Raw genomic sequence first — 22405 nt, 5'->3', positions numbered from 1 at the left:
TGCAGGGTCAACTACAGAGACCACGCCAGGGCCCAGAGTGAGACCTGTCACCACTGTTTTAGCTGCATGCGCTTCTCAGGGCACATCGGCAGAGCAGCAAGGAAATCAGTGGGCACGTGCCACTTGCCACCAAACAGGCTTAGATGAAGGAAGGAGCCAAACCTTCCGTCCTGCCCAGTACTTGCTCCCAAAACATCTCGGTCAACAACCATGTGGCCTCTTTCCCAGTCCTCCTGCGGGCACCTCCTTACCTCATCCACAAGCAGCACGGTGGTTTCCTGAGAGGACCCTTGGGTGCGAAATCGCTTTGCCAGCAGTTCGGCTGCATGGTTAGCTGTTGCCTTTTGGCCTGTCATCTTCTGCATTGGGGGAAAACAGGTATGGTGAACTCTAAGGGCTTAAAGTTAAATCTGCAAACAGAGGAAGCTATTTAGTCTGAGGATTTCAGGATCCTATACTCTGCCTTCTACCCTAAACTTGGAAGGCACCAAGACAGAAGATAAAGTCTGTATGACTGAAATGCAAATGAACCACAGACTAGTCCCAGAAGACCCTCCAAAATCATTACTTCCTAACTCTGTAACTGGACATTATCTGTTACAAGAGAACAGCTAATGAACTAAGAGTGAGGTGCAAACTTGCGCCTACCTCCAACCCTTTTCTAGTCTGCCACACTGCCTCCTGTGTGCAAATGGCTTTCACCATGACAGTAAGTACTAGCTTCCAACATTTCATAACGAGCTCCTAGACGTTAAGGTCCCTGTGGGTAGGAACTCTGCCTTTGCTCTTGCTATCTCTACTCAAAGAGCAATGCCTGGCATGTTGAAAATATGTAATATGCACAAAATGAAGTAAACCTTTTTCTTTTCATGTGCCACCAAGACTGTGTTTTCCAAAAAGCCCAAACTGCTTTGCTTACCTGCAAGATCTGCACGTAGACTTGGTGGGGCTCTGTCAGTTTCATGCCATTGACTTCAATGTATTGAAAGGGAGGAACATCATTTGCTTGGGCCGCCTGCTGCAGACAGTGTATTACCTCGTGTACAGTGGCAGTCTTCCCAGTCCCAGGTACCCCAGAGATATACATGCACCTAGGCAGGAAGGGAAGGCGTGAGGGTTAGGTCTGTGCCAGCTGCCTCACCAGTTAGGAGTGAGCAAATGTCTGCTGAAGGAAGGACCAAGAGCCCTGAAATGTGGAGGTGGGAGCAGTAGGGACCATCCTTGGAAGCTGATTAGAGCAGGGCCTGTTTCCATAGAATCATTCATTCCACAAGCAATGGCAGTGTCGTTTTTCTTTGAAAAACAGAATTCCTATTCCTACAGAATAACTTTGACAACAAAAAGCTGCATTAGAAGCTTTAGGCTTTTCCCTGTTCTCCTGACACGGGGCAAAGACCATCTGGCTGATCTCTGACACCTGAGGGGTATACCAGCAGGAGCCTTCTCCCCCGACCATCCTACCTGGCTCAGCATGACTCACCCTCCAGTATGATCAAGGAGTTTGCTTTCCACAAAGTTGTAGATATCTTGGAATTCCTTTTCCCGACAGGGAAGAGAGTCAGGTACAGCAGAAACATGCAGACTAAATAAGGGAAAAGGAGGATTTTAGAAGCATTTCACCATTTACTCAATAATAAATTGAAGGACTTATCTAGTTTCTACATAAAACCTTAGTCACAAACCCAAGGGAATGTCTTCATTCTCAAATCTCTTCATGTAGTTGCATAATCCCTTTCTCCCCGCAAATCACCAACTCAGTGGTGCTAACCAAAGGTACACGTCACCTGGGAAGCTTTCCCCAAATCACATGGCTGAACCTCATCCCACAAGAGATTCTGATTCGGTTGATTTCTGGAAGGATGCAGGCTTGTATATTTTTTAAAAGTCCCGACACAGTTCTAAAGAGTGTGACACTTGAGAAGGAGTGTCCTGACTAATCACCTCCATCCCTGAGAAAAGGATGGCAGTAGACTGGAAGGTGACTCCTAGAACCAGTCTGCATTAGCTGACCCAGACCCTACGGGAGAGGTTTCTTCTCTCTGAACACACACGTTCATTTTACTCTATTATTACTCCTGTTTCCCGTGAATGAAAGCAGAGGCCCCTCTCTTCCTATCTGAAAGGGGCCCATGAGTAGTGGTACCTTAGCCGCGCCTCCTCTAGCACGCTGGCAGGGCCCCGGACAGCCAGGTTTCGGCTGCGGATCTGGGGAGTGGCAGAATGTGGCATTCTAGGCTTGGGCTATATTCAGAAAAAGAGAGAACGTATTTCAGAAAAAAACCACACACACACACACACACCAACAACAAAGCAAAACACCGTCCAGGACACATTAGCAAATCTGATTCCCTATGACTTGCTAAAAAGAAGAGAGGTGGTGTATTTCTTAGTTTTTTTGTTTGTTTTTTTTTTTAATATATTTTATTGATTTTTTACAGGGAGGAAGGGAGAGAGATAGAGAGTTAGAAACATCGATGAGAAACATTGATCAGCTGCCTCCTGCACACCTCCTACTGGGGATGTGCCCGCAACCCAGGTACATGCCCTTGACCGGAATCGAACCTGGGACCTTTCAGTCCCCAGGCCGACGCTCTATCCGCTGAGCCAAACCGGTTTCGGCCTTAGTTCTTTTATGTATAAAATACCATGATTCTCCCTCTCTCTCCTCACATCACACATACACTTTGTTCATAGTCCAAACACAATTTCTTTTTTCCAATTTACACACAGTATTAGGATTTGAAAACAATGTCAATCTGGGGAAAGAATAAATGAAAGTATGGATTAAACACTATTTAAAAGTAAAATATTACTTTAAAAAAAGGTAAGAAATTATAAAGAAATCCCAACTACCCTGCCCAAACATAGAGTTGAGTGGGAGGCATAAACTGGCTTTGATTCAGAGGATCCTCCTATAGATTGGTTTGAAAACATGGTTAGACCTTGTTTACCGGCTTAACACCTAATAACTTTGGAGAAAACAGGAAAGGAGTAAAAAAACCTTGCTCAGAATGTATCAAAATGTCACCCCAATCAATTTACTAGTAATTAATAAATAAAAAGAATGTATCAAGAATTTGGTAGATTTCCGGTCTTTTTTATTATGCTAAAGATGCCCTCACACCCGATATGATATCTCTTCTTCTCGGTGGGACCCAGGAGATGCAATCAAACCAGAAGGTAGGTGAACTATTTGCATAAAAAAGAATTCCAGGTAAGGTCGCCTCACATCTAAAAGTTATCTATTGAATTTCCTTCCATGGAGGTCTTCCAAAGAACAATGGTCAAAGACTCCTGCTCTAAGGCTCTCTCTGAAGGTCGCAATAACAATAATACACATCTGAACATGGGAAGACTCTTTGTTAAAGTTCCATAGGAAGCAGAAGAGACATCCATTATTCTCTTCCAGTTACACAACTCATTACCAATACCTGAGTAGAACTCCTTGTTTCTCAGGTGTATCAAGTGACACTGTTACCGGACAAGTGCCTGGACCCTAAGCAGGCCTGCCTACAGCCAGCCAGTAGTGTGTAGGTTCTTGACTTCGTGCAGGAAAAATTTCACGACACGAGTCCAGGTGACTATGAGGGTACATTTATTAGGGTCGGGGACAGTAAAACAAGGAAGGGTTTAGCAAAGTAGAAGCAACAGAAGAGCCTAGGCTGGGCTGCGTTAGCTCTCTGGGAAGTCAGAGAAAAGGGGCCCTTGGAGACAGGTTCAGGGGGTTAGCCCGGGACAGCTGCCACTGCCCATTGCTCCCCTGGTTGCAAGTCTCATGGGTCCCTTAGAGTTTGGGGATGCACAGATGTGGGAGAACAGGGGGAAGGAAATGGCACGGGTTGCTCTCCAGAGGGAGAGCATGTGTTGGGTCCTTTGTTTCGAGGCTTTTATCTCTCTCTTGCAGGCAGGAACCAGGGGAGGTCTCGGCAGAATAGTCATTAGTTTTCCTGGTGTGCCCTTTCAAGTTCATGATCTCTACTGATTTGTAGGTGCCAGGGCAAGGATCATTAGTTAATGCAGCTGCTCCTGGCATTGCCTACCTGGGTTTGCTGCTTTTCTGGGCCTGGAGCTTAAATACAACTGAGGCCTAGACATGATCTCTAGGGAGGTGACCTTCTGAGTCTGGCTGTAAATTGCTGGGCCAGTTTGTTCAGCTGTCCGTCTCAATTTCTCTATTCCACTTGTCCTGGCTTACTGGCCTGTCTCAGAGTAAAGACAACTCGGCTCAGCAGCCCTGATTCAATACCCACTGAGCACTGATTACACTCAAAGCTCTACTGGGTTTTGTGGGAAATGCAAAGATCAAGTGCCAGCTCTTGTCCTTCCCTCTGGAAGTTCGGCTCTTGGCCATTTGGTTTTGTATTTTAAAGGGAACCCAAAAATCACTATCTGCTGCATAGGTGGGGAATGTCCAGCTGGTGGGCCATAGAAGGCCCAGGAAATCATTTGGTCTGGCCCTGCCAAGACATTAGGGGTGAGTTAATTAAATGTTTGACCAAACATAGCAGGCTAGTTTTAAAGATAATTTTGTATAGCCCTCAAATGATGTTATAAATATCCAAATGGCCCTTGGTAGAAAAAAGGTTCCCCACCCCTAATTCTGGATTCATTTTCAGCCCTCGGGTTCATGAATATTCCAAGTGTAATAGCTTTCAATACAACAGACCTGTACTCAGAACCCAACTATTACTAATAATAGTGTGATATCGGCCATCACATTGTAAATTGAGAGGGATGCTTCACTGGAAAATAAAGCTAAAAGAACCTTACGGTTTTCTTTGGTGTCTTGGAGGGGGTGTGTAAGGACGACTTCGTGGAAGAGTGTAGGTTCCTGGACACACAACTGCGTGTTTTCCTTGGAAGGGATGGTGCCGAAGCCTCTTCCTCCTCACTGTCCGAGTCTGCAATCTCTGCTGCAGGCAGAAATTCTTCCTCTTCTTTGTCATTTTTGCTATTATCTAAAAACCTGAATGGTGGGACACATTTTCTGATATTCAGTGTTTGAAGTCTAAATCAGAGGCACCCTAACAGGTTAGTGTGGATTAGAGGTGTTGAAGAGTGTCTGCTGTGGCGAGCAGTATAAGATGTGCTCCACTTGCTTGCTACTGAGGTACTCTGGTAAGGGCTTTCTTTATATTATTTTGTGACCTGTATATTATTATTCCCATTTTTATAGATGAAGAAACTGAGGCTTAGAAAGGTTATGTAACCTTCCCAAGGTTATACAGACAGTAAATGACATTCAAGAGCATCAGAATCAAAGCTCATGCTTATAGGCATCCCTCTAACCGTCTTGCCAGGTGTGATTATGAGGCCCCGAGAGCCACCTACGCCCAGAACAGCATTTCTGGCCCCTTTCTAACCGACATTTATGTAAACTGACACAATTCCAGACATACTAGGTAAAAAGGTGAATTTCAATGGAATAGCAAATAACAAATAAGAACTGTGAGAGGCTTTAAGACGTGGAATAAGATTATAGACACCACAGATGGCAGTGACCAGCGTACTTCTGCCTGCCAAGGAGCACTCTTACCGAAGCTGCTGCCTGATCCGATTCAAAGTCAAGAGAGAACTCTTTCTGCGGATACGATGGGGAGTGGAGGTGGCTTCATCCTGAGCGTCTGGCGTCTGTGCCTCCCTGCAAGGTGCCACAGCAGTTTCAGGCGTTGGGGATCAGCAGCAGGCTCTAGAGGAGAGTCAGGTGGCCTGACTTGCTCCTATTCCTTTTGCAGGAACTAATCACTTTGCTAAAAAGTTTGTAATTGACTAAAACCCAGAGAAAAAAGTTTGCTTAAAGCTTATTATTTAAATAAGACTCACCATTCAACTAGAGACCAAAATATACTAACCTCAGGCACAGTATCTTGTCCTTTTTTTCTTTCTGACATATTTATGACTTTACAATCTACCCTGCAGAAATGCAGCTATATATTAAATACAAAGCATTTATCAAGCAAACCTATGATGAGCTGGGTGCTGGAATTTCTGAGCAGGAAATACTGAAACGTGTAATTTCTGGCTCTCCACATTATTTGTGCAGTCCATTATGTACAAACACCGCCTAGTGCCAAAATGTAAACTTTGTTCTAGATGCATTATCTACATGTATTTGAGAACTAGGGGCCCGGTGCACGAAATTCGTGCACTGTGTGTGTGTGTGTGTGTGGGGGGGGGGGGGGTGTCCCTCAGCCCAGCCTGCCCCCTCTCACATACTGGGAGCCCTCAGGCGTTGACCCCCATCACCCTCCAATCGCAGGATCGGCCCCTTGCCCAGGCCTGACGCCTCTGGCCTAGGCGTCTGGCCCGGGCAGCGGGGACCTGCAGTGGCAGCGGGGGGGCGCCGCGATTGCGCAGGCTCCGCCCCTGCCCCTGCAGGATGCCTCTGGCTGAGGCGTCCGGCCTGGGCAGCGGGGACCCGCAGCTGCAGCGGCCCCGCGAACGTGGGCTTCGCTTTAGGCCCAGGCAAGAGGCCCCTAGCTCCTGGGACTGCCAGCTTCGACCGTGCCCAGCTCCCATCACTGGCTCCACCCCTACTTCCTGCTATCACTGGCCAGGGCGGCAAAGGCACCTGATTCTCCGATCATGGCTGGGGGGCAGGGCAAAGGCGGCCCCAGGGCCACCTTTGCCCTGCCCCCCAGCTCTTAGCTCCCCGCTGGGTTTCCAATCACTGTCAGTGGCAGGGGGCTTCTTCCTGCTTTCCCTTTCGCCTCCCTGCATTGTGCCTACATATGCAAATTAACCACCATCTTGTTGACAGTTAACTGCCAATCTTAGTTGGCAGTTAATTTGCATATAGCCCTGATTAGCCAATGAAAAGGGTATCGTCGTACGCCAATTACCATTTTTCTCTTTTATTAGTGTTGATGGTTTCCAGTGTTGTATTTTATAAACTAAAAAAATGGCTGTTAAAATGTGGCAGGTAATGAAATCCATGACTATGAAGCGATTCAGGTTAGGAAGTTATCTTCTGAAGCAGTGATCCCCAAAGGGCATCTGATTATACCAGAATCATCCAGATCATTTCAAAATTGCAGATTCTTAGGCCTGACATTTGGAGATTAATTCCCTATTCCTGGAAAGAGGCTCAGAAACCTGTGTTTTGGAAAACCTCCAGGTGATTCTGACACATTCAGACTTGCAACCCACTGCTCTAACTTTATGGACTGTGACCAACACATTTCACATCATGTGAACCGTCTGGATTTGCTCTGGAAGGAAGGGTAACGTCCCCCTCACCTCTTTTTTATCTTTTGTGGTTTCAGAAACACAGAAGGCACCACGGAGCTTCTCTTTCCCCCTCTTAAAGGGTCAAGTGTTATTTCCTGACTAATCTCTGTGGTTTTCAAAGCTGGGACCCGGGTTCTCAGGATCATGGGACGTTCATGTGAAGCCTTGTCTTGCTCAGCACAGGAGCGTCGCCTCTCCCCCGTTTTCTCTGGGGCTTTCAGAGCTGGAGATGAGGTCTGGAGTCCATCAGGCTGAGACCTCTTAGAAGGTGAGGTGATCTCAGAGGCCACTTTCCGTTTAGTCCTTCTGGGAGACTCCAAAGACACCTGAGAAGTCTGCTGGGAAATCCTAGTGTGAGGTGTCACAGGGAAACCTAGGCCCAAGAGAAATCACCACAAAGTGTGAATTTTCTAACTAGCCCTATACACACCCCCAATCTCATTATAGCTAAATTCATCCACTGAAGTCATACATAGACATGAGTTCTCCATATTTTGAATTATCCCATGCGTTTCCCCTCCCAGGTCAGGTAGCTATATTATTTTTAATCTCCTAAATTCTGTGGGTGATTTTCCTAGTTAGAACCATAAGTCAACTATTAAGTCAGCTTTTGTAGGTAAATGTTTAATTGGATTTCTCTGAAGAAATCTACCAGATCACTGCACATCCTCAGCCTCATTCAACAAACAGCATTTGAAAAACTTATACCAATAAATACCACATGATCTCACTCATTTGGGAATAGTGAACAACATAGGCTGATGAACAGGGACAGATCCAGAGACAGAGAAGCAGTGATCAGACTGTCAAACCTCAGAGGGAAAGTAGGGGAGGGTGGGGGTAAGGACATCAACCAAAGGACTTGTATGCATGCATATAAGCCCAGCCAATGGACACAGACAACGGGGGGGGGGGGGGGCGGTGAGGGCATGAGTGGGGGGAGGGGAGGCTTATGGGGGGGGAATGAGGTCACATATGTAATACCTTAATCAATAAAGAAATTAAAGATTGGGAAAAAAAGAAAAAACTTATACCAGTGGCTCTGTTGACTAACACCAACGCCTAGATTTTTCTCAGCTCAGATTAAGTCTACCAATAGAGAGAAGTTGGATCCCTGGGGGCAACCAGTTGGGTTCAGTGACTACACAGGACCACATTAAGATTTGCTCCTCTCTCACCATGACTGCAAGCACCACGAACCTGACATTCATTCACAGGTATCAATTGAGCTGTTAAAATGGCAAGGTATGTGCCAGGTGCTCGGAGGAAACAAAAATTGAATGAGACAATCCTGGTCCCCAGTCACAAGACACTCCAGTCTAACAGGGTAGATGATATACATGGGTGTCTATGATCTGAAGTAAAATAATTGTTCTAAAGCACCTAAGTGCTAATGAAGATGGCTAATAAAGATAGGGCATGATCAATGGATAGAGCGTCGGCCTGCGGACTCAAGGGTCCCAGGTTCGATTCCGGTCAAGGGCATGTACCTTGATTGCGGGCACATACCCAGTAGGGAATGTGCAGGAGGCAGCTGATCGATGTTTCTCTCTCATCGATGTTTCTGACTCTCTATCCCTCTCCCTTCCTCTCTGTAAAAAATCAATAAAAAATAAAAAAAAGATAGGGCATGAAAGAAAAGGCCAGATCTTACAGGTCTTTGAACATGAACAAAAATAAAATAATCTAACTCTATTTCACCTATAATATAAATATCAGAAGAAAAAATGTAACCAATTTTACTTCATCAATGGAATACATTCTAAAGGCATAAAGCAATGCAAATAAAATTTTAACTTTCACTTGATTAAGTTTACTGCCAGTAGTAGTATTGGTATAGCTATTGTGAGACTCTTCCGTGTGTATTAGGCTTGCTCCTGGGAGTCAGGGCTCTTCTCCCTAAAGAAGGTGATACAATCATGGACTGTGGGAAGACGGGAAAGAGCCCTGTTATGTATAGACTAGAAATATCAGTATGATTTCAAGAATGTATGTCTTTTAGCTCTTCTACTAGGGATCTAAAAGGCAGTGTCACCTTAGTAGCAGAGATCTTGAAGAGCTCATTTGTTATTATTTTTAAATCTTTATTGCTGAAAGTATTACATATGTTCCTCCTTTTCCTCCCATTGACCCCTTCTAGCCCATCCCCGGACCCCTACCTCAGGCCTTCACCACCCTATTGTCTGTGTCCATGGGTTATGCATACAAGTTCTTTGGTTGATCTCTTCCCACCTCCCACCCACCTTCCCTCTGAGATTCTGAAGTCTGTTTCATGCTTCTATGTCTCTGCATCTATTTTGTTCATCGATTTATTGTGAAACTCATTTACAGAGCTCAGTATCACTAATCATAGAAAAATACAACAATGGCATACCAACCTCACACCTATTAGGATGGCTACTATCCAAAGCAAAAATAACAAGTGTTGGGAAGGAGTTAGAGAAATTGGAATCCTTGTACACTGTGGGTGAGAATGTAAAATGGTACAGCTGCTATGGAAAACAGTATGGTGATTCCTCAAAATGGAATTACTATACAATCCAGAAATTCCACTTCTGGGTATATACCCAAAACGAAAGCAGGGACTTAAGTAGATATTTATATACCTGTACTCATAGCAGCATTAGTCACAACAGCCAAAAGGTAGAAGCAACCCAAATGTCCATTCACAGATGAATGGGTAAATACAATGTGATATGCACATACATACCATGGCATATCATTTCAGCATTAAAAATACAGGAAATGTTGACACATGATACAATGTGGATATTCCCTGAGGACTTTATGTTAACTTAACCAGTCAGAAAAAGACAAATACTGTATGATTCCATTTGGATGGGGGAATTAGGAGTTACTGTTTAATGGTTAGAAGATGATGGTGATGGTTGTACAACAATGTGAATATATTTAATGCCACTAAACTGTGCACTTAATAGATTAAAATGGTAAATTTTATGTTATGTATATTTCAACATGTGTCCGATCATTACCTGGCCCACTGCTGCACGAACTTAATATTGTAGGAAGAATTAATATCTTATTCCTTTAGCCTCAACTGCCCACTGTACTCCATTCCACACTTACTTCCAAGCTCTAGCCTCTTCCTTGCCCTTGGGGTAACAAGATGGGTAGGAATTTGGTGAGATTTGGAGGTCGAGTGCCTCAATTCAATCCTTTTGACACCATGCTTTGCCGTGGTCCAAGAAGGGCTGTCTATGCTGCTATTCTTGGTTTTCATGGGCTTCTGGCCTCTAGGACTGCCTTCTTGTAGCTTATTCAACTCTGCAAACAATTCTGGGGATAGTGGTTTGAAGTTCTCCTCATTCCAAGACAGTTTCACAAAGAACGTCTTCTCATTTTTCAGAGCTGTAGGTAACACTTCATCTGGGGCTAAAGCTACTACCTGAATTTGGAAAGTAAAGGTGAATAGGAAGAAATGAGGACCAAAATAGCCAAGGAATGCTCCACGATGACTGTAATCAAAAAGCACTGAAGTCTGCATCCTTCTCTGGAACGTTCCTCTTCCAAACTAAAGAGGCACAGCCAAGGCATAGCATATTTCCACAGACTCCTCCTCGCTGACATCCACACTCTATGCTGGTTTCTTTTCCAGGCCATGCTATTCAGCCATGCCAAATTTCCCCACAAAAACATCTCTAAGCACGCTCCACTGCTCAGTAGTCTATAATGGCTCCCCACTAGAGCAAGATCAGATTACTTAAACTGAGTTTCAATGCCTTCTCAAATCTGCACTCATTTTACTTCCTGAGTGCTCAATACTCTTCAAAATGGCCTTCCATCATTAGTCCAGCTTGGCTTGTCACAGTCCTGCTCATTCTCACCATAGTGCTCCTCCCTAAACACACTCCTCCCTCTCTGCCCTTCCAAATATACCTATCTTGCTGTGTCAACTTATACATCTGCCTTTCATTCCTTCACTCTGGGCCCAGATTAGAAACATGTGACTATAGTCATGCCAGACCAAAGTCTCTCTGCAGTACCATTAAATCAACCACCTACTCACCATGAGACCACAATTCACACTATGATCTAATCTCATTTTGGGCCTGAGGTAGCTTGAGGAATAACCCATATCTTAGTCTCTGAACTAGTGTCTCAGTTCAGACTACAGTTCATCGGAACCTGATTTATCATAAAGTCCCATAACACAATTTGCCTGCAGTGATCAGCACTCTTCGTACTGCTTTATTGAAGGTGAAGTCCTCACTTAAGCAAATGTATTCAGCCTCGCAATGCTTCATGCCTACCACAATCATAGCTAAACAATTTCCCACTGCAGTACATTTGCGAATCCTGCTCATCCCTCAGGTCACTCCCTCCAGGAGGCTCCTAACACATGGTAAGTGAGCTCAATAAATATCTGTTACGATGAAGTAGACAGACAAGCAGAGAAGATGACAAACAGCAAAAAATTCATTTCCGTGGGGTAAATCAGTCAGTAAGACCTTTAAGGTCATGCAGTTTAGGAGGCAGACAGACATAAGCTTCAAGATAGAAGTGAAAATCAAGGCTTCACCTACCTGCACAGGGCCAGAGATGGTCTCGGCATCAATGTTGCTGTTACAGGCAGGGTAATCATACCAGAATATTTCCTGCACATCAGGCTTCCGACCCAGCAAATGCTGTTTACTGACAGAAATTTCACAGAATCGGATAAACCACTGTACTCGAGCACGTTTCTTGCAATAAGGTTCAGAAACTAGGAGGGATAGGTGGAAAGATTAAGAAAATGCCAGAACATTTTATTAAGCACTTCATCTGTGTCAGACACTGTGCTAAGTACTTGATGATACTCGATTAACGTATTATTTTTAACCCTTACAATAACCCTACAAGGTAGGGACTATGGCTATCTCCCTTACATAGGCAAAGTAATCGAGTTACAGGGACCTTAAATGATTTTTCAATGATCACAAGACCAACCAGCAGCAGTTTGACTCAACCCCGCACCCATGTTCTTCTCTTTGCTCCACCACTTCCTAATTGTGACTGTCAGTCATCAAAAAAGTTACTAAAGGCATTTGAGAGGAGCAATTCTAATCAAGGGCACTGAACAAACCTTATAAATCAATGCTTATAAAGAAGCCATCAAACAGTAGAAAAGCAAAAATCCTGGCAAGAATCAGAGTATCAGCCACTGAAATGACTTCCGGCAAACATGTGCTTGCAATCTTCAGTGTTGTCATTGTACGACACCATTAACATTACTGCATACCAGCATTGCTCCAAATAAAAGCACATACACTCTAGTGCCATCACCATCATCACCTCTTCTCTTCCTTTGCTCTATTCAGAGAAAGACTAAAGCACCACACAAGGATTCTAAAATCTGCACACAGGGCCCATACTTCAAATACTGAAGTCCATACTGCTGAGGTGCTCCCCCTAGTGCAGTGGTCGGCAAACTGCGGCTCGCGAGCCACATGCGGCTCTTTGGCCCCTTGAGTGTGGCTCTTCCACAAAACACCATGTGCAGGCGCGCATATACAGTGCGGTTGAAACTTCGTGGCCCATGCACAGAAGTCGGTTTTCAGCCTGGGCGAGTCTATTCTGAAGAAGTGGCGTTAGAAGAAGTGGGGGTGTCAGTCAGTCGGGTCGGGAGACGTGGGCGCAGGGGAGGTGCGCGATTCATGCACACGTTGAGTGAGCCAATCAGTCAGCATTCTCATGTGCAGTGGTTAGTGCTAGTCGCGTCCGCAAATCGCGCACGCGGGTGACAAAAGTAAAGTTTATTAGGTTAATTTTAGGGAACGTTGTGGAGTGAAAGAAGATGTAGTGTCGAGGATTGAGAAAGGTATGTTGAGATGGTTAGGACATACAGAGAGGATGAATGAAAGGAGATAGACGAAACAAGTATACAAGACAAGTGTGGATGGGAGAGTTGGAAGGGGTCGACCTCAGCGAATGTACCTCAATCAGATTGAGGACGTCTTTAGCAAAGGCCAGCTTAGGAGTGCCCTGATTAAGTTAATAACAATGTACCTACCTATATAGCTTAAGTTTAAAAAATTTGGCTCTCAAAAGAAATTTCAATCGTTGTACTGTTGATATTTGGCTCTGTTGACTAATGAGTTTGCCGACCACTGCCCTAGTGGATATTAGTTTGATGAGGTTTTCCTCCATACTCTCAAATATCCTTCCTATGTAGGTAATGTTCTGGTAAAAACATCTTTATCCACTCACTCTATCAGTTCCTTTATTTTAGGCATCCAAATTGCCACAGGATTAACTCTAATTCCTCTTGGAAGAGGCAGTTTTGTGTAGTTTCAAATTCTTCTTAATCCTCCTTTTGGAGTTCTGCCCCATTCCCACATTTCTGTGCTCTTCTCTGCTTTGCAAAGGGTTAAAGCTCAGACAATCAGCAGAAGCAGTGAGTGTGGACTTGCAGGCTCTGGTTAGCACTACTTTCCCTTTTGCTCTACCAGTTTTAGGGGCAGAAGTGGCTTTCTGCACTTACTGATCTCTGGGAAACACCATTTTTGTTTTTCAACACTTAAACATAAGTCCCTCTGGGTAAAACACCTACTAAAGTGTTCTTGTTTTACTGACTGGACATCAACTCATACCAATCCAACCTACCCTCTCTCTCATTAAGAATTTGCAAAATTCATTCCTAATCTTTATGCCTATCAAAAATCAAATCACCTATTTTTTTCTTCCCCCTTCTTCCTGAATTCATCCGTTCACTCCATTCCAAAAATCCAGCCTAATGGCTATTCTTACCCACTCCTAAAAATAATGGGGGGAAAAAAAGAGCAAAAAAAAGAGCTTTAACTTTTTTTAGAAAACTTTTTTTAAAAAAGCTAAATTCTTGAGCGCCCCCCACCCCCGTCCCATTTTATCCAATACTGCTCTAGTAAGGAAGTTCACTTGATGGAAGAAGGTACAGCTAGTGCTAAAGTAATCCCACTTCAGAATCTAGGGGTCACACCTTATATGCTGCTGTGAACAGAGGCTTCAGTAACTGCCCCCCTTCCCTACCACCTAGCACTTCCCAATTATTCATGACAAGGAATGGTTTTCATCCCAACCCCAAACTCACCATCTTCAAACAGCTCAATCAATTTAGCAACATACGGATTTTCATCATCATTCCCTTCAACCAACACAAACTGTCCAACTTGAATGCGAATCCCAGTCGAACAACCTTTTGATGTCACACTCATTTCTCTAGGAAGTAACAGGGAAACATGTTAGGAAAGTGCTCTCCAACTGGAAAATCCCCTAAATAGTTCTCTCTGCTGACCAATTCTCCTACTGGAAAAACAATTCACCAATTTCTATGCAAGAGTAGACAAAATGGGTTGAATGAATTGTTTTGGCATGAATGATTAATCCAGAAGCCTTAATATGAACCCTACTTCCCCCAACCTTCTATCGAAGGCTTCCAAAGGCATAAAAGCTGCCCAATAACAATATCAAATTAATCATGGATCTCTAGGGCTGGGAGGACATAGTAACATTTAACCCTACCCTGTTATGCAGAATTACATAGACTCTACCTAAATGACAATGTCATGCGTATCACATTTTATTAACCTGACGTCTTCTTTTATCATTAAACTGATATATTTATGCTACCATCTTCTTGCATCAAATAAAACCTCTCCTTATAAACAATTCATAGTTATTGTCCCTCAGTCCTCAATATATAGTAATTAGAACAGCCTAGATAGAAGTTATTAACAGTTCAGCCCGGAGAAGTTATATTTCCAGGACAACCAAATCACTCACTTGTAGGTTTGGTAGTGTAGTTTTCGATCCAACAACGGGCTGCCAACCCACGAATAAGTCGGTCTGCTCTTCAGCCTTGTAGAGCAGTACACCATGGCTCCTGTGTAAAAGTCACTAACTCTGAGTAAACATGACAACACTTTGATGGATTATAGGACACAATTCCCGCTTTTAATGAGTTCAACCTTCTTTTCTGCCCTAGCTACACTCTCACACATTTTAGACTTAGAAAACATTTTTAGGAAAAAGTTAAAGCTCTATGAAGATCAAGCACAAGCCATTTAGTATCATCTGTGTATGTCTTGCTCTATGCTTATCTCTTTCTATCCAGGGAAACAGGAGGCTCAATATGTAAGAAATGAACTATAAATGTTTAGAAGTACTTACTAGGTACAAGGTACAGTGATAGGCATGAAACAGCTAACAACTTGAAACTAAAACACAGTGATACAGTGGTTGGTTTTGTCTTTATAACACTTATAATCTAGAAAGGGATAAACTATAAATGCACCAAAGGACAAAATAGTGTGAAGAATCAAGAGAAAGAGCAGAGAGGCTACTGTAAGTACAGGACCGGGTCTTGTGACTATTCGGGGAGGAAGGGCTTCCTATATGGGTTTCCTGAACTGAATATTAAATAATGAGCATATATTGATAAAATGGAATGAAATGAGGGATTCCAAGAGATGGAGGCAAAAACATTCAAGAGGCATTTGTGGGAATAGCAATGGGTTTTACTAAGTATATTATTCCACTTACATTAAAGAAAAAAAAAAGTGTCACTTACCTGTATTGCTCTGACAGTTGTAAGGGGTATTTTTTGGGGGGTAGCTAACAGGTCCTGGATGTAAGTATTTTGAATAGCTGAAAAGAAATGCTTGTATTAAAGTACATGATAAAAGACGTTTTTATTGACAAAAACAAAAATGTGAACAAAAAATCCAAACATATATGCTAATCTTCTTTAAAATTTGGAAACTGCCATTTATCCTAATAATAATGCCAACCCATTATCTTACATTTAAATAATTAAGAAAATAAATATTTTTTGAGAAGAAACATGATTTTACATGTATAATATAGATACATATATAGTGATCATAATTATTATTTCAATAATATATTCAGGTTGAAATGGACTTCTATATGTAGTATTAACAAGTTAATATTAATTAAAATAGTGTATGTACATACTCCAAATAGTAATGATGTAAAAATTATTATTTCTTAAAATTCTTTATTGTTTAAAGTATTACATATGTCTCCTTTTTCCCCCACTGAAGAAAATAAATCTTTTTTTAAAAATATATTTTATTGATTTTTTACAGAGAGGAAAGGATAGGGAGAGAGCCAGAAACATCAATGAGAGAGAAACATTGATCAGCTGCCTCTGGGGATGTGCCCGCAACCAAGGTACATGCCCCTGACCGGAACCGAACCCAGGACCCGTCAGTCCGCAGGCCGACGCTCTATCCACTGAGCCAAACCAGTTAGCGCAAGAAAATAAATCTTATATATAAGTGTCTAACTACTCTGTTTTGCACCTGAAACTAATCTATATATATAAAATTCCTAAGTGACCATTACGACCAGTTGACCAGTGGCTATGATGCACACTGACCACCAGGGGGCATATGCTCAATGCAGGAGCTGACCCCTGGTGTTCAGTGCACTCCCACAGCCAACCTCCCGCGGTCCCTACCCCCTGGTCAGCTGGCCCTTATTGGCCCTGATTGCTGGCCAGGCTGAGGGACCCCACCTGTGCAAGAATTCGTGCACTGGGCCTCTAGTATAAAATAATATTGAATATCAACTGTAACTGACAACAAAAATAAATAAATAAATAAATAAATAAATAAATAAATAAGAAAAACAAGCCTTTCCTCTAAATTCAATGCTTTTCTTATGAAGCTAAAATTTGACAAAACTGGGGTAAAAAAAATTTTTAATGCAGTCTGACAAAATTACTCCAAATGACTGATAGCAGGACCAATAACTGCAGTCTATGTTGAAAACAACAGAATTAGAATAGTATATTACCATTGATTGGCTGCGTCCTGCATGTTTCCTACTGGGGCTTGAGCCTGCAACCTGGACCAGGAATCAAACTAGCGACCGCCTAGTGCATGGGGAGACACTCAACCACCTGAGCCACACTGGCCTGGGCTCTACGACTCTTAAATAATCTAATGGCCTGATTTGTCATTTTGACTATGATATTTGGTTACACTGTCACAATGATCTCATGTTTCAAACAAAAACTTGTCATAGAGTAGATCATTTCCATACCAATAAGGTACTTAATCATGTCTAGTTAAGGCATCAAATCCATACTCTCAACTCTTAAATCCAGGCAATATTTTAGCTGACTAAAGTAGGTATCCTTCAAAACCAAGTCAAGATAAAATTTAACATTCCTTTTCTAGATCATTAGCTATGTTCAATGAGACCAAGTACAGTAGTTCCCCTTATCCTCAGAGGATGTTTGAAGATCCCCAGTGGATGCCTGAAACCGTGGATTACCAACCCTATACATATATTTATATTTATGTATTTACATACGTATTTACATACGTATGATATAGTTTAACTCATAAATTAGGCACCGTAAGAAATTAACAACAATAATAAAACAATTATAATAATATACTGTAGTATAACTTTTGTGAATGTGGTCTTTCTCTCTTTCAAAATATCTGATAATCAATCTGATAACTGAGCCAGCTAATAGGTGGGTAGCCCATATAGCCTGGATACGCTGGACAAAGGATGATTCAGTCCTGGGCAGAAGAGTGCAAGATTTCACTACACTACTAAGTACCATGTGCAATTCAAAACATAAATTTGTATTTCTGGAGTTTTCCATTTAATATTTTCAGACCACAGTTAAAGGAGGTGACTGAAACCTTGGAAAGTGAAGTTGCACATAAGGGGGACTACTGTATAGGCATATATGTGTACAGTGTGGGCGATGCACCCTCGGCTCAGCAGTCAGAGGGTACAGGAAAGAAGGCTCTGTGGGCCTGGACATAACCTGCCTCGCCTGGTCTATCACTGCTCCAGGCCTGCTTTTCCAAACCTCAAACAGACCAAAGCTATTAGTGCACTCAGACTCTCCCTGAAAATCTTTATAGGTATGGCTCAAGTCTTAGCTCCAGTGAGACTTCCTCAGAGGCCTTCACTAATACACAATGGAAAGTTGCCCACCCTGGCCCTCATACTGCCCCTCAGGTTCACGTTCCATGACACCACCCTATTATCAAAGCAATAGCCATGATATTACTTTCTTATGTAGTGTTTCCCATATCCGAATGTTGTCTTACAAAAGAGCAGAGATCTTGGGGCCTTGTCTCTCTTGTTCATCACTGCATCCTTTGGACTTGGCACATAACAGGTGAATGAACAAATGAATATGTGAAAATGATTAGGGCAATACCAAGTGTGGTAAGGATGTGGAACAGCCAGAATTCATACACTGCTGGAGGGCATGTGAATTGGCAAAACCACTTTGGAAAATTGGCAGTATCTACTAAAGCTAAACGTATGCGTATCCTATGACCCAACAATTCCAATACAACTTACCCAACAGAAAAACATACCTATCATCAAAATACATGAGCCAGAATGTTCACAGCAGCATTATAAAGCAATGAAATTAAGCCAAGCACAAAGTGGGGAAAACCTCACAAAATAACAATGAACTAAAGAAGTCAGACGCCAAAAGAATGCATACTATATTTAGTCCACTTATATAGCATTCAAAAACAGGTAAAAGTAATCTATAGTGTTAGGAGTCTGATTAGAAGGTAACCTAGGGAGCATGAAAGGGTTTTTCTGGGATGCTGGTCATGTTGTTTCTTGATCTAGAATCTAGATCATCTAGATCAGCGGTTCTCAACCTGTGGGTCGTGACCCCTTTGGGGGTCAAACGACCCTTTCACAGGGGTTGCCTAAGACCATCAGAAAACACATATTGAATATATAATTACATATCGTTTTTGTGATTAATCACTATGCTTTAATTATGTTCAATTTGTAACAATGAAAATATATCCTGCATATCAGATATTAACATTACGATTCATAACAGTAGCAAAATTACAGTTATGAAGTAGCAACGAAAATAATTTTATGGTTGGGGATCACCACAACATGAGGAACTGTATTAAAGGGTAGAGGTGCCATAGACCAATTCCAGCATGTCATAATTTCAAGAGTTTCATCAAAAGGTTGATGAGATTTGGGGACTCAACAGGGTTGAGTCATACATGTAGTCATCTATTGGGAACGGCTAAAGGCATTTCCCCAAACCTGAATAGTAAACTGATTGTGGCTGCCAGACAGTTAAAGGGCATCTTAATCTACATGTTATTGCCTCCTATTGGCCAAACACCTGAACAGCTGTAGGCCATTCCCCATTCTGACAATGGACTCTGTACCCTTTGAAACCTTACCCATTGAAGTGTATTATCTCCACCTTGCCTTAGGACAAATTGTGTTAATAAAAGCAAGGGTCCTAGACAAGGAGGGACTCTCTTCAGTTCCTTTAGCTGAAGGTCCTCTGACCCCCAATGCCTTTCAAAATTATATCTCGTCTCCAGACTCTTTATTAGTCTCTGGATTCCTATGTCATCTACGCGCAGCCTCTTTTCCAGATTCCTGAACCCTTCTTGATGCTGGGACATGAACCCCGGCATAAATGGACGCCCGAAGTGGGACTTTTTGAACTCTGGCAGCGCCAACAATATCGAGGCATTAGGAAGGTTGAGAACCACTGATCTAGATCATCTAGATTCTAGATGCTGATTACATGGGCATGTTCCCTAAGAAAACTTACTGACGTGTTATTTCTAAAATTCGCTGATTAGGTGAAAGAGATTATAAAATAAAAATATATTCAGCCTGGCAGGTGAGGCTCAGTGGCTGAGCATCGACCTATGAACCAGGTCATGGCTTGATTCCCAGTCAGGGCTTCATCCCCAGTAGGGGCTGTGAGGGAGGCAATCAATAGATTATTCTCTCTTATCATTGATGTTTCTCTCTCTCTCTCTTCCTCTCTGAAATCAATAAACATATTTTTAAATATCTATATTCAAACAATAAAAACTCATTGAGCTGCACATTCATGATTTCTGCATTTTTCTGTATGTATGCTATTTTTCAATGAAAAGTTCAAAAAATTAAGCAGGAGTCCTGAAGAGGTAGCATAAGGACATCATAGATGCCAGGCTTCTGAGCCATTACCTCACTTTCTTACCCTTGACCCAGCATTTGATCTCAACCACCATCAACAGAGAGATTCCACGGAAGGGTGATAAATGGGGTAAATAAAACGAGAGGCCAGACTTGGCCTAGCAAAGGCTTTGGCTTCTAGAAAGTACCCACCACAGACTCTCAATGTTACAGATAGCAGACATTTGGAACATACACACCACCAAGTCCAGGGGTCACACCCAAGGAAAACAGATGGAGTTGCAGTAAAAATGATAGCAGATATTTACTGAGCTAATACGACAGACGGCGGAGCCAAAACTCTTCATATATTTATCTCAATCCTCACAATAATCCTAGAACAATGTTAGTACATAGTACCAAGTGTACAGAAGGCTCTTAATAATAAATATTTGCTGAGTGATAGATGCTATTATTGCTTCAAAACAGTGACTTGTCCCAATGATATACAGGATGGCACAGCCTTAATTCAAACCCTAGTGACTGTTCTTAACCACTTCACTGTATGTGCAAGTGAACAATGTTAAATATATGCCTCCGAGAGCTTACTTCTGATGTGCTTATTACAATAAGTCAGGCTTCCCAGACTCTGACTGAGAGGCCAAATGGGCCTTGGTTTCCTTATCCATAAAATGGAATAGTAACAGAACCTTCCTTTTATTCAACCAATATGTATTAACTGCCCACTGTGTGCCAGGCAGTGTTCTAGGATTACTGAGGATTAAAGGGGAGAATGCAAAATGGTAAATCCACTCGCTCACTTCCTAACTCCTTGTTCTATTTGTAAGGACAGTGGTTCTCTTTTGTTGTTATTTTTTAATATATATATTTTATTGATTTTTTTACAGAGAGGAAGGGAGAGGGATAGAGAGTTAGAAACATCGATGAGAGAGAAACATCATTCAGCTGCCTCCTGCACACCCCTCACTGGGGATGTGCCCGCAACCAAGGTACATGTGCTTGACCGGAATTGAACCTGGGACCCTTCAGTCCGCAGGCCGATGCTCTATCCACTGAGCCAAACCGGTCAGGGCTGTTGTTGTTGTTATTATTGTTTTTCACTAATTTGACCTTATGAAACTCACATACAATTCACACAAAATTTTGCACTCAATTTCAGATGATTCATAAACCTTAGAAAGTCCACGTACTGCCCTCTGCTGTGGTTAAGGATTGTTGCAGAGGAACTTGGCACACCATGTTCTCACATCAGAAACTGCCAATGGCATTCACAAGTACCCCTTCCAGCAGGGAAGGGATCCCATTTCTACAGACCACAGAAATAGAAAACTGGCATATTTAATCACTGCACTTTCACAGACGGTAAACCAGGATAAGAATCTATCTCATGCCTCTAAGTCCAGTGCTTTTCCCAGCTGGCAAGACAGAAGGCCCTTCGGTTCTAGGGTAAGATTACGGGAAGCAGAAGAGGTAGTAAGCGCAGCACGACGGGTGTGGGGGCAACCTAGACAAGTCTCTCTCTAGGAGCACCTGCTACCCCCGTAAAATGGGATAACAATTTCTGCTGCTATTCCCCCGCCCCCTATGGTGCTGCTAAACCACGGCTCCAAGGAGAAAGGGCGCGCTGCTTCACCGGAGCGATGCAGACCGCAGGGCGGCTGAGATCAGTACCCAGAGCCTCGGGGCCCGCGGGCAGGAGCGCTCACGCTGCTCTGCGGGCTTCCGGCTTTCCCACCGCCAACGCGCAGCCCCTGGCGGGGCCCAAAGTGTTCAGCAACCGGGACGTGCGGAAGGGACGCTCCTAACGGGCTTAGGACGATGCCTGGCACTCAGCAGTCCCTTAGTAAGTATCTGCTGAATTAATCAATGGCCGAGTCGACAGAGAACAACTTCCTCAGTCCCCGCGGCTCAGACCCCCTCCAGCCCGCGGGCCGCCACACGCACCGGCGGGCCGCACCTTCCTGAAGCGAGGAGCAAGTCCTCCACGTCCCACCGTCCCTGCAGCAGGAGCTCGTGGAGCTGCAGTAACGCTCACCTGCACCAGCTGGACTCCTCTAGCAGCCAAGTGGCCGCGCGGGCAGCGGAAACGGGACCCTCACTAGCGATGGAATGAAGGTGAAGAGAAATTTTCGCGCCGAACGTCGAAGCCCCGCCCCGAGGCTGTCTCCTAGTTGCGTCACCAGCCCGCCCTCCCTTCTGTCCCGCCTACCTAACCCGGAGTCCC

General features: G+C 43.3%; 1 protein-coding gene across 3 annotated transcripts in view; it reads right to left on the bottom strand.

Annotated features, from left to right (window-relative positions):
• ORC1 (origin recognition complex subunit 1) overlaps positions 1-22355 on the bottom strand; it is a 31878-nt gene extending 9523 nt beyond the window's left edge. For 2 of the 3 annotated variants that reach the window (XM_059689587.1, XM_059689589.1), the window contains exons 1-13: positions 22217-22349; positions 15776-15852; positions 14989-15088; positions 14297-14424; positions 11775-11953; positions 10318-10636; positions 7240-7603; positions 5537-5641; positions 4771-4966; positions 2144-2241; positions 1481-1582; positions 920-1091; positions 252-359 (exon numbers count right to left, since the gene is read on the bottom strand). In XM_059689587.1, coding sequence (XP_059545570.1) covers positions 252-359; positions 920-1091; positions 1481-1582; positions 2144-2241; positions 4771-4966; positions 5537-5641; positions 7240-7603; positions 10318-10636; positions 11775-11953; positions 14297-14424; positions 14989-15083 — 1866 coding nt within the window. In that variant the 5' untranslated portion in view covers positions 15084-15088; positions 15776-15852; positions 22217-22349. Of the gene's footprint in view, positions 1-251; positions 360-919; positions 1092-1480; positions 1583-2143; positions 2242-4770; positions 4967-5536; positions 5642-7239; positions 7604-10317; positions 10637-11774; positions 11954-14296; positions 14425-14988; positions 15109-15775; positions 15853-22216 lie in introns of all 3 variants that reach the window. The other variant, XM_059689588.1, reaches the window with a different exon arrangement.
• Positions 22356-22405: the final 50 nt, after the last annotated feature.

The sequence above is a fragment of the Myotis daubentonii genome, chromosome 3 (assembly GCF_963259705.1).
Source record: "Myotis daubentonii chromosome 3, mMyoDau2.1, whole genome shotgun sequence".
NCBI classification, from domain to species: domain Eukaryota; kingdom Metazoa; phylum Chordata; class Mammalia; order Chiroptera; family Vespertilionidae; genus Myotis; species Myotis daubentonii.
The sequence above is the reverse complement of the archived record's forward strand: the minus strand, read 5'-3'. Positions and strand labels throughout refer to the sequence as shown.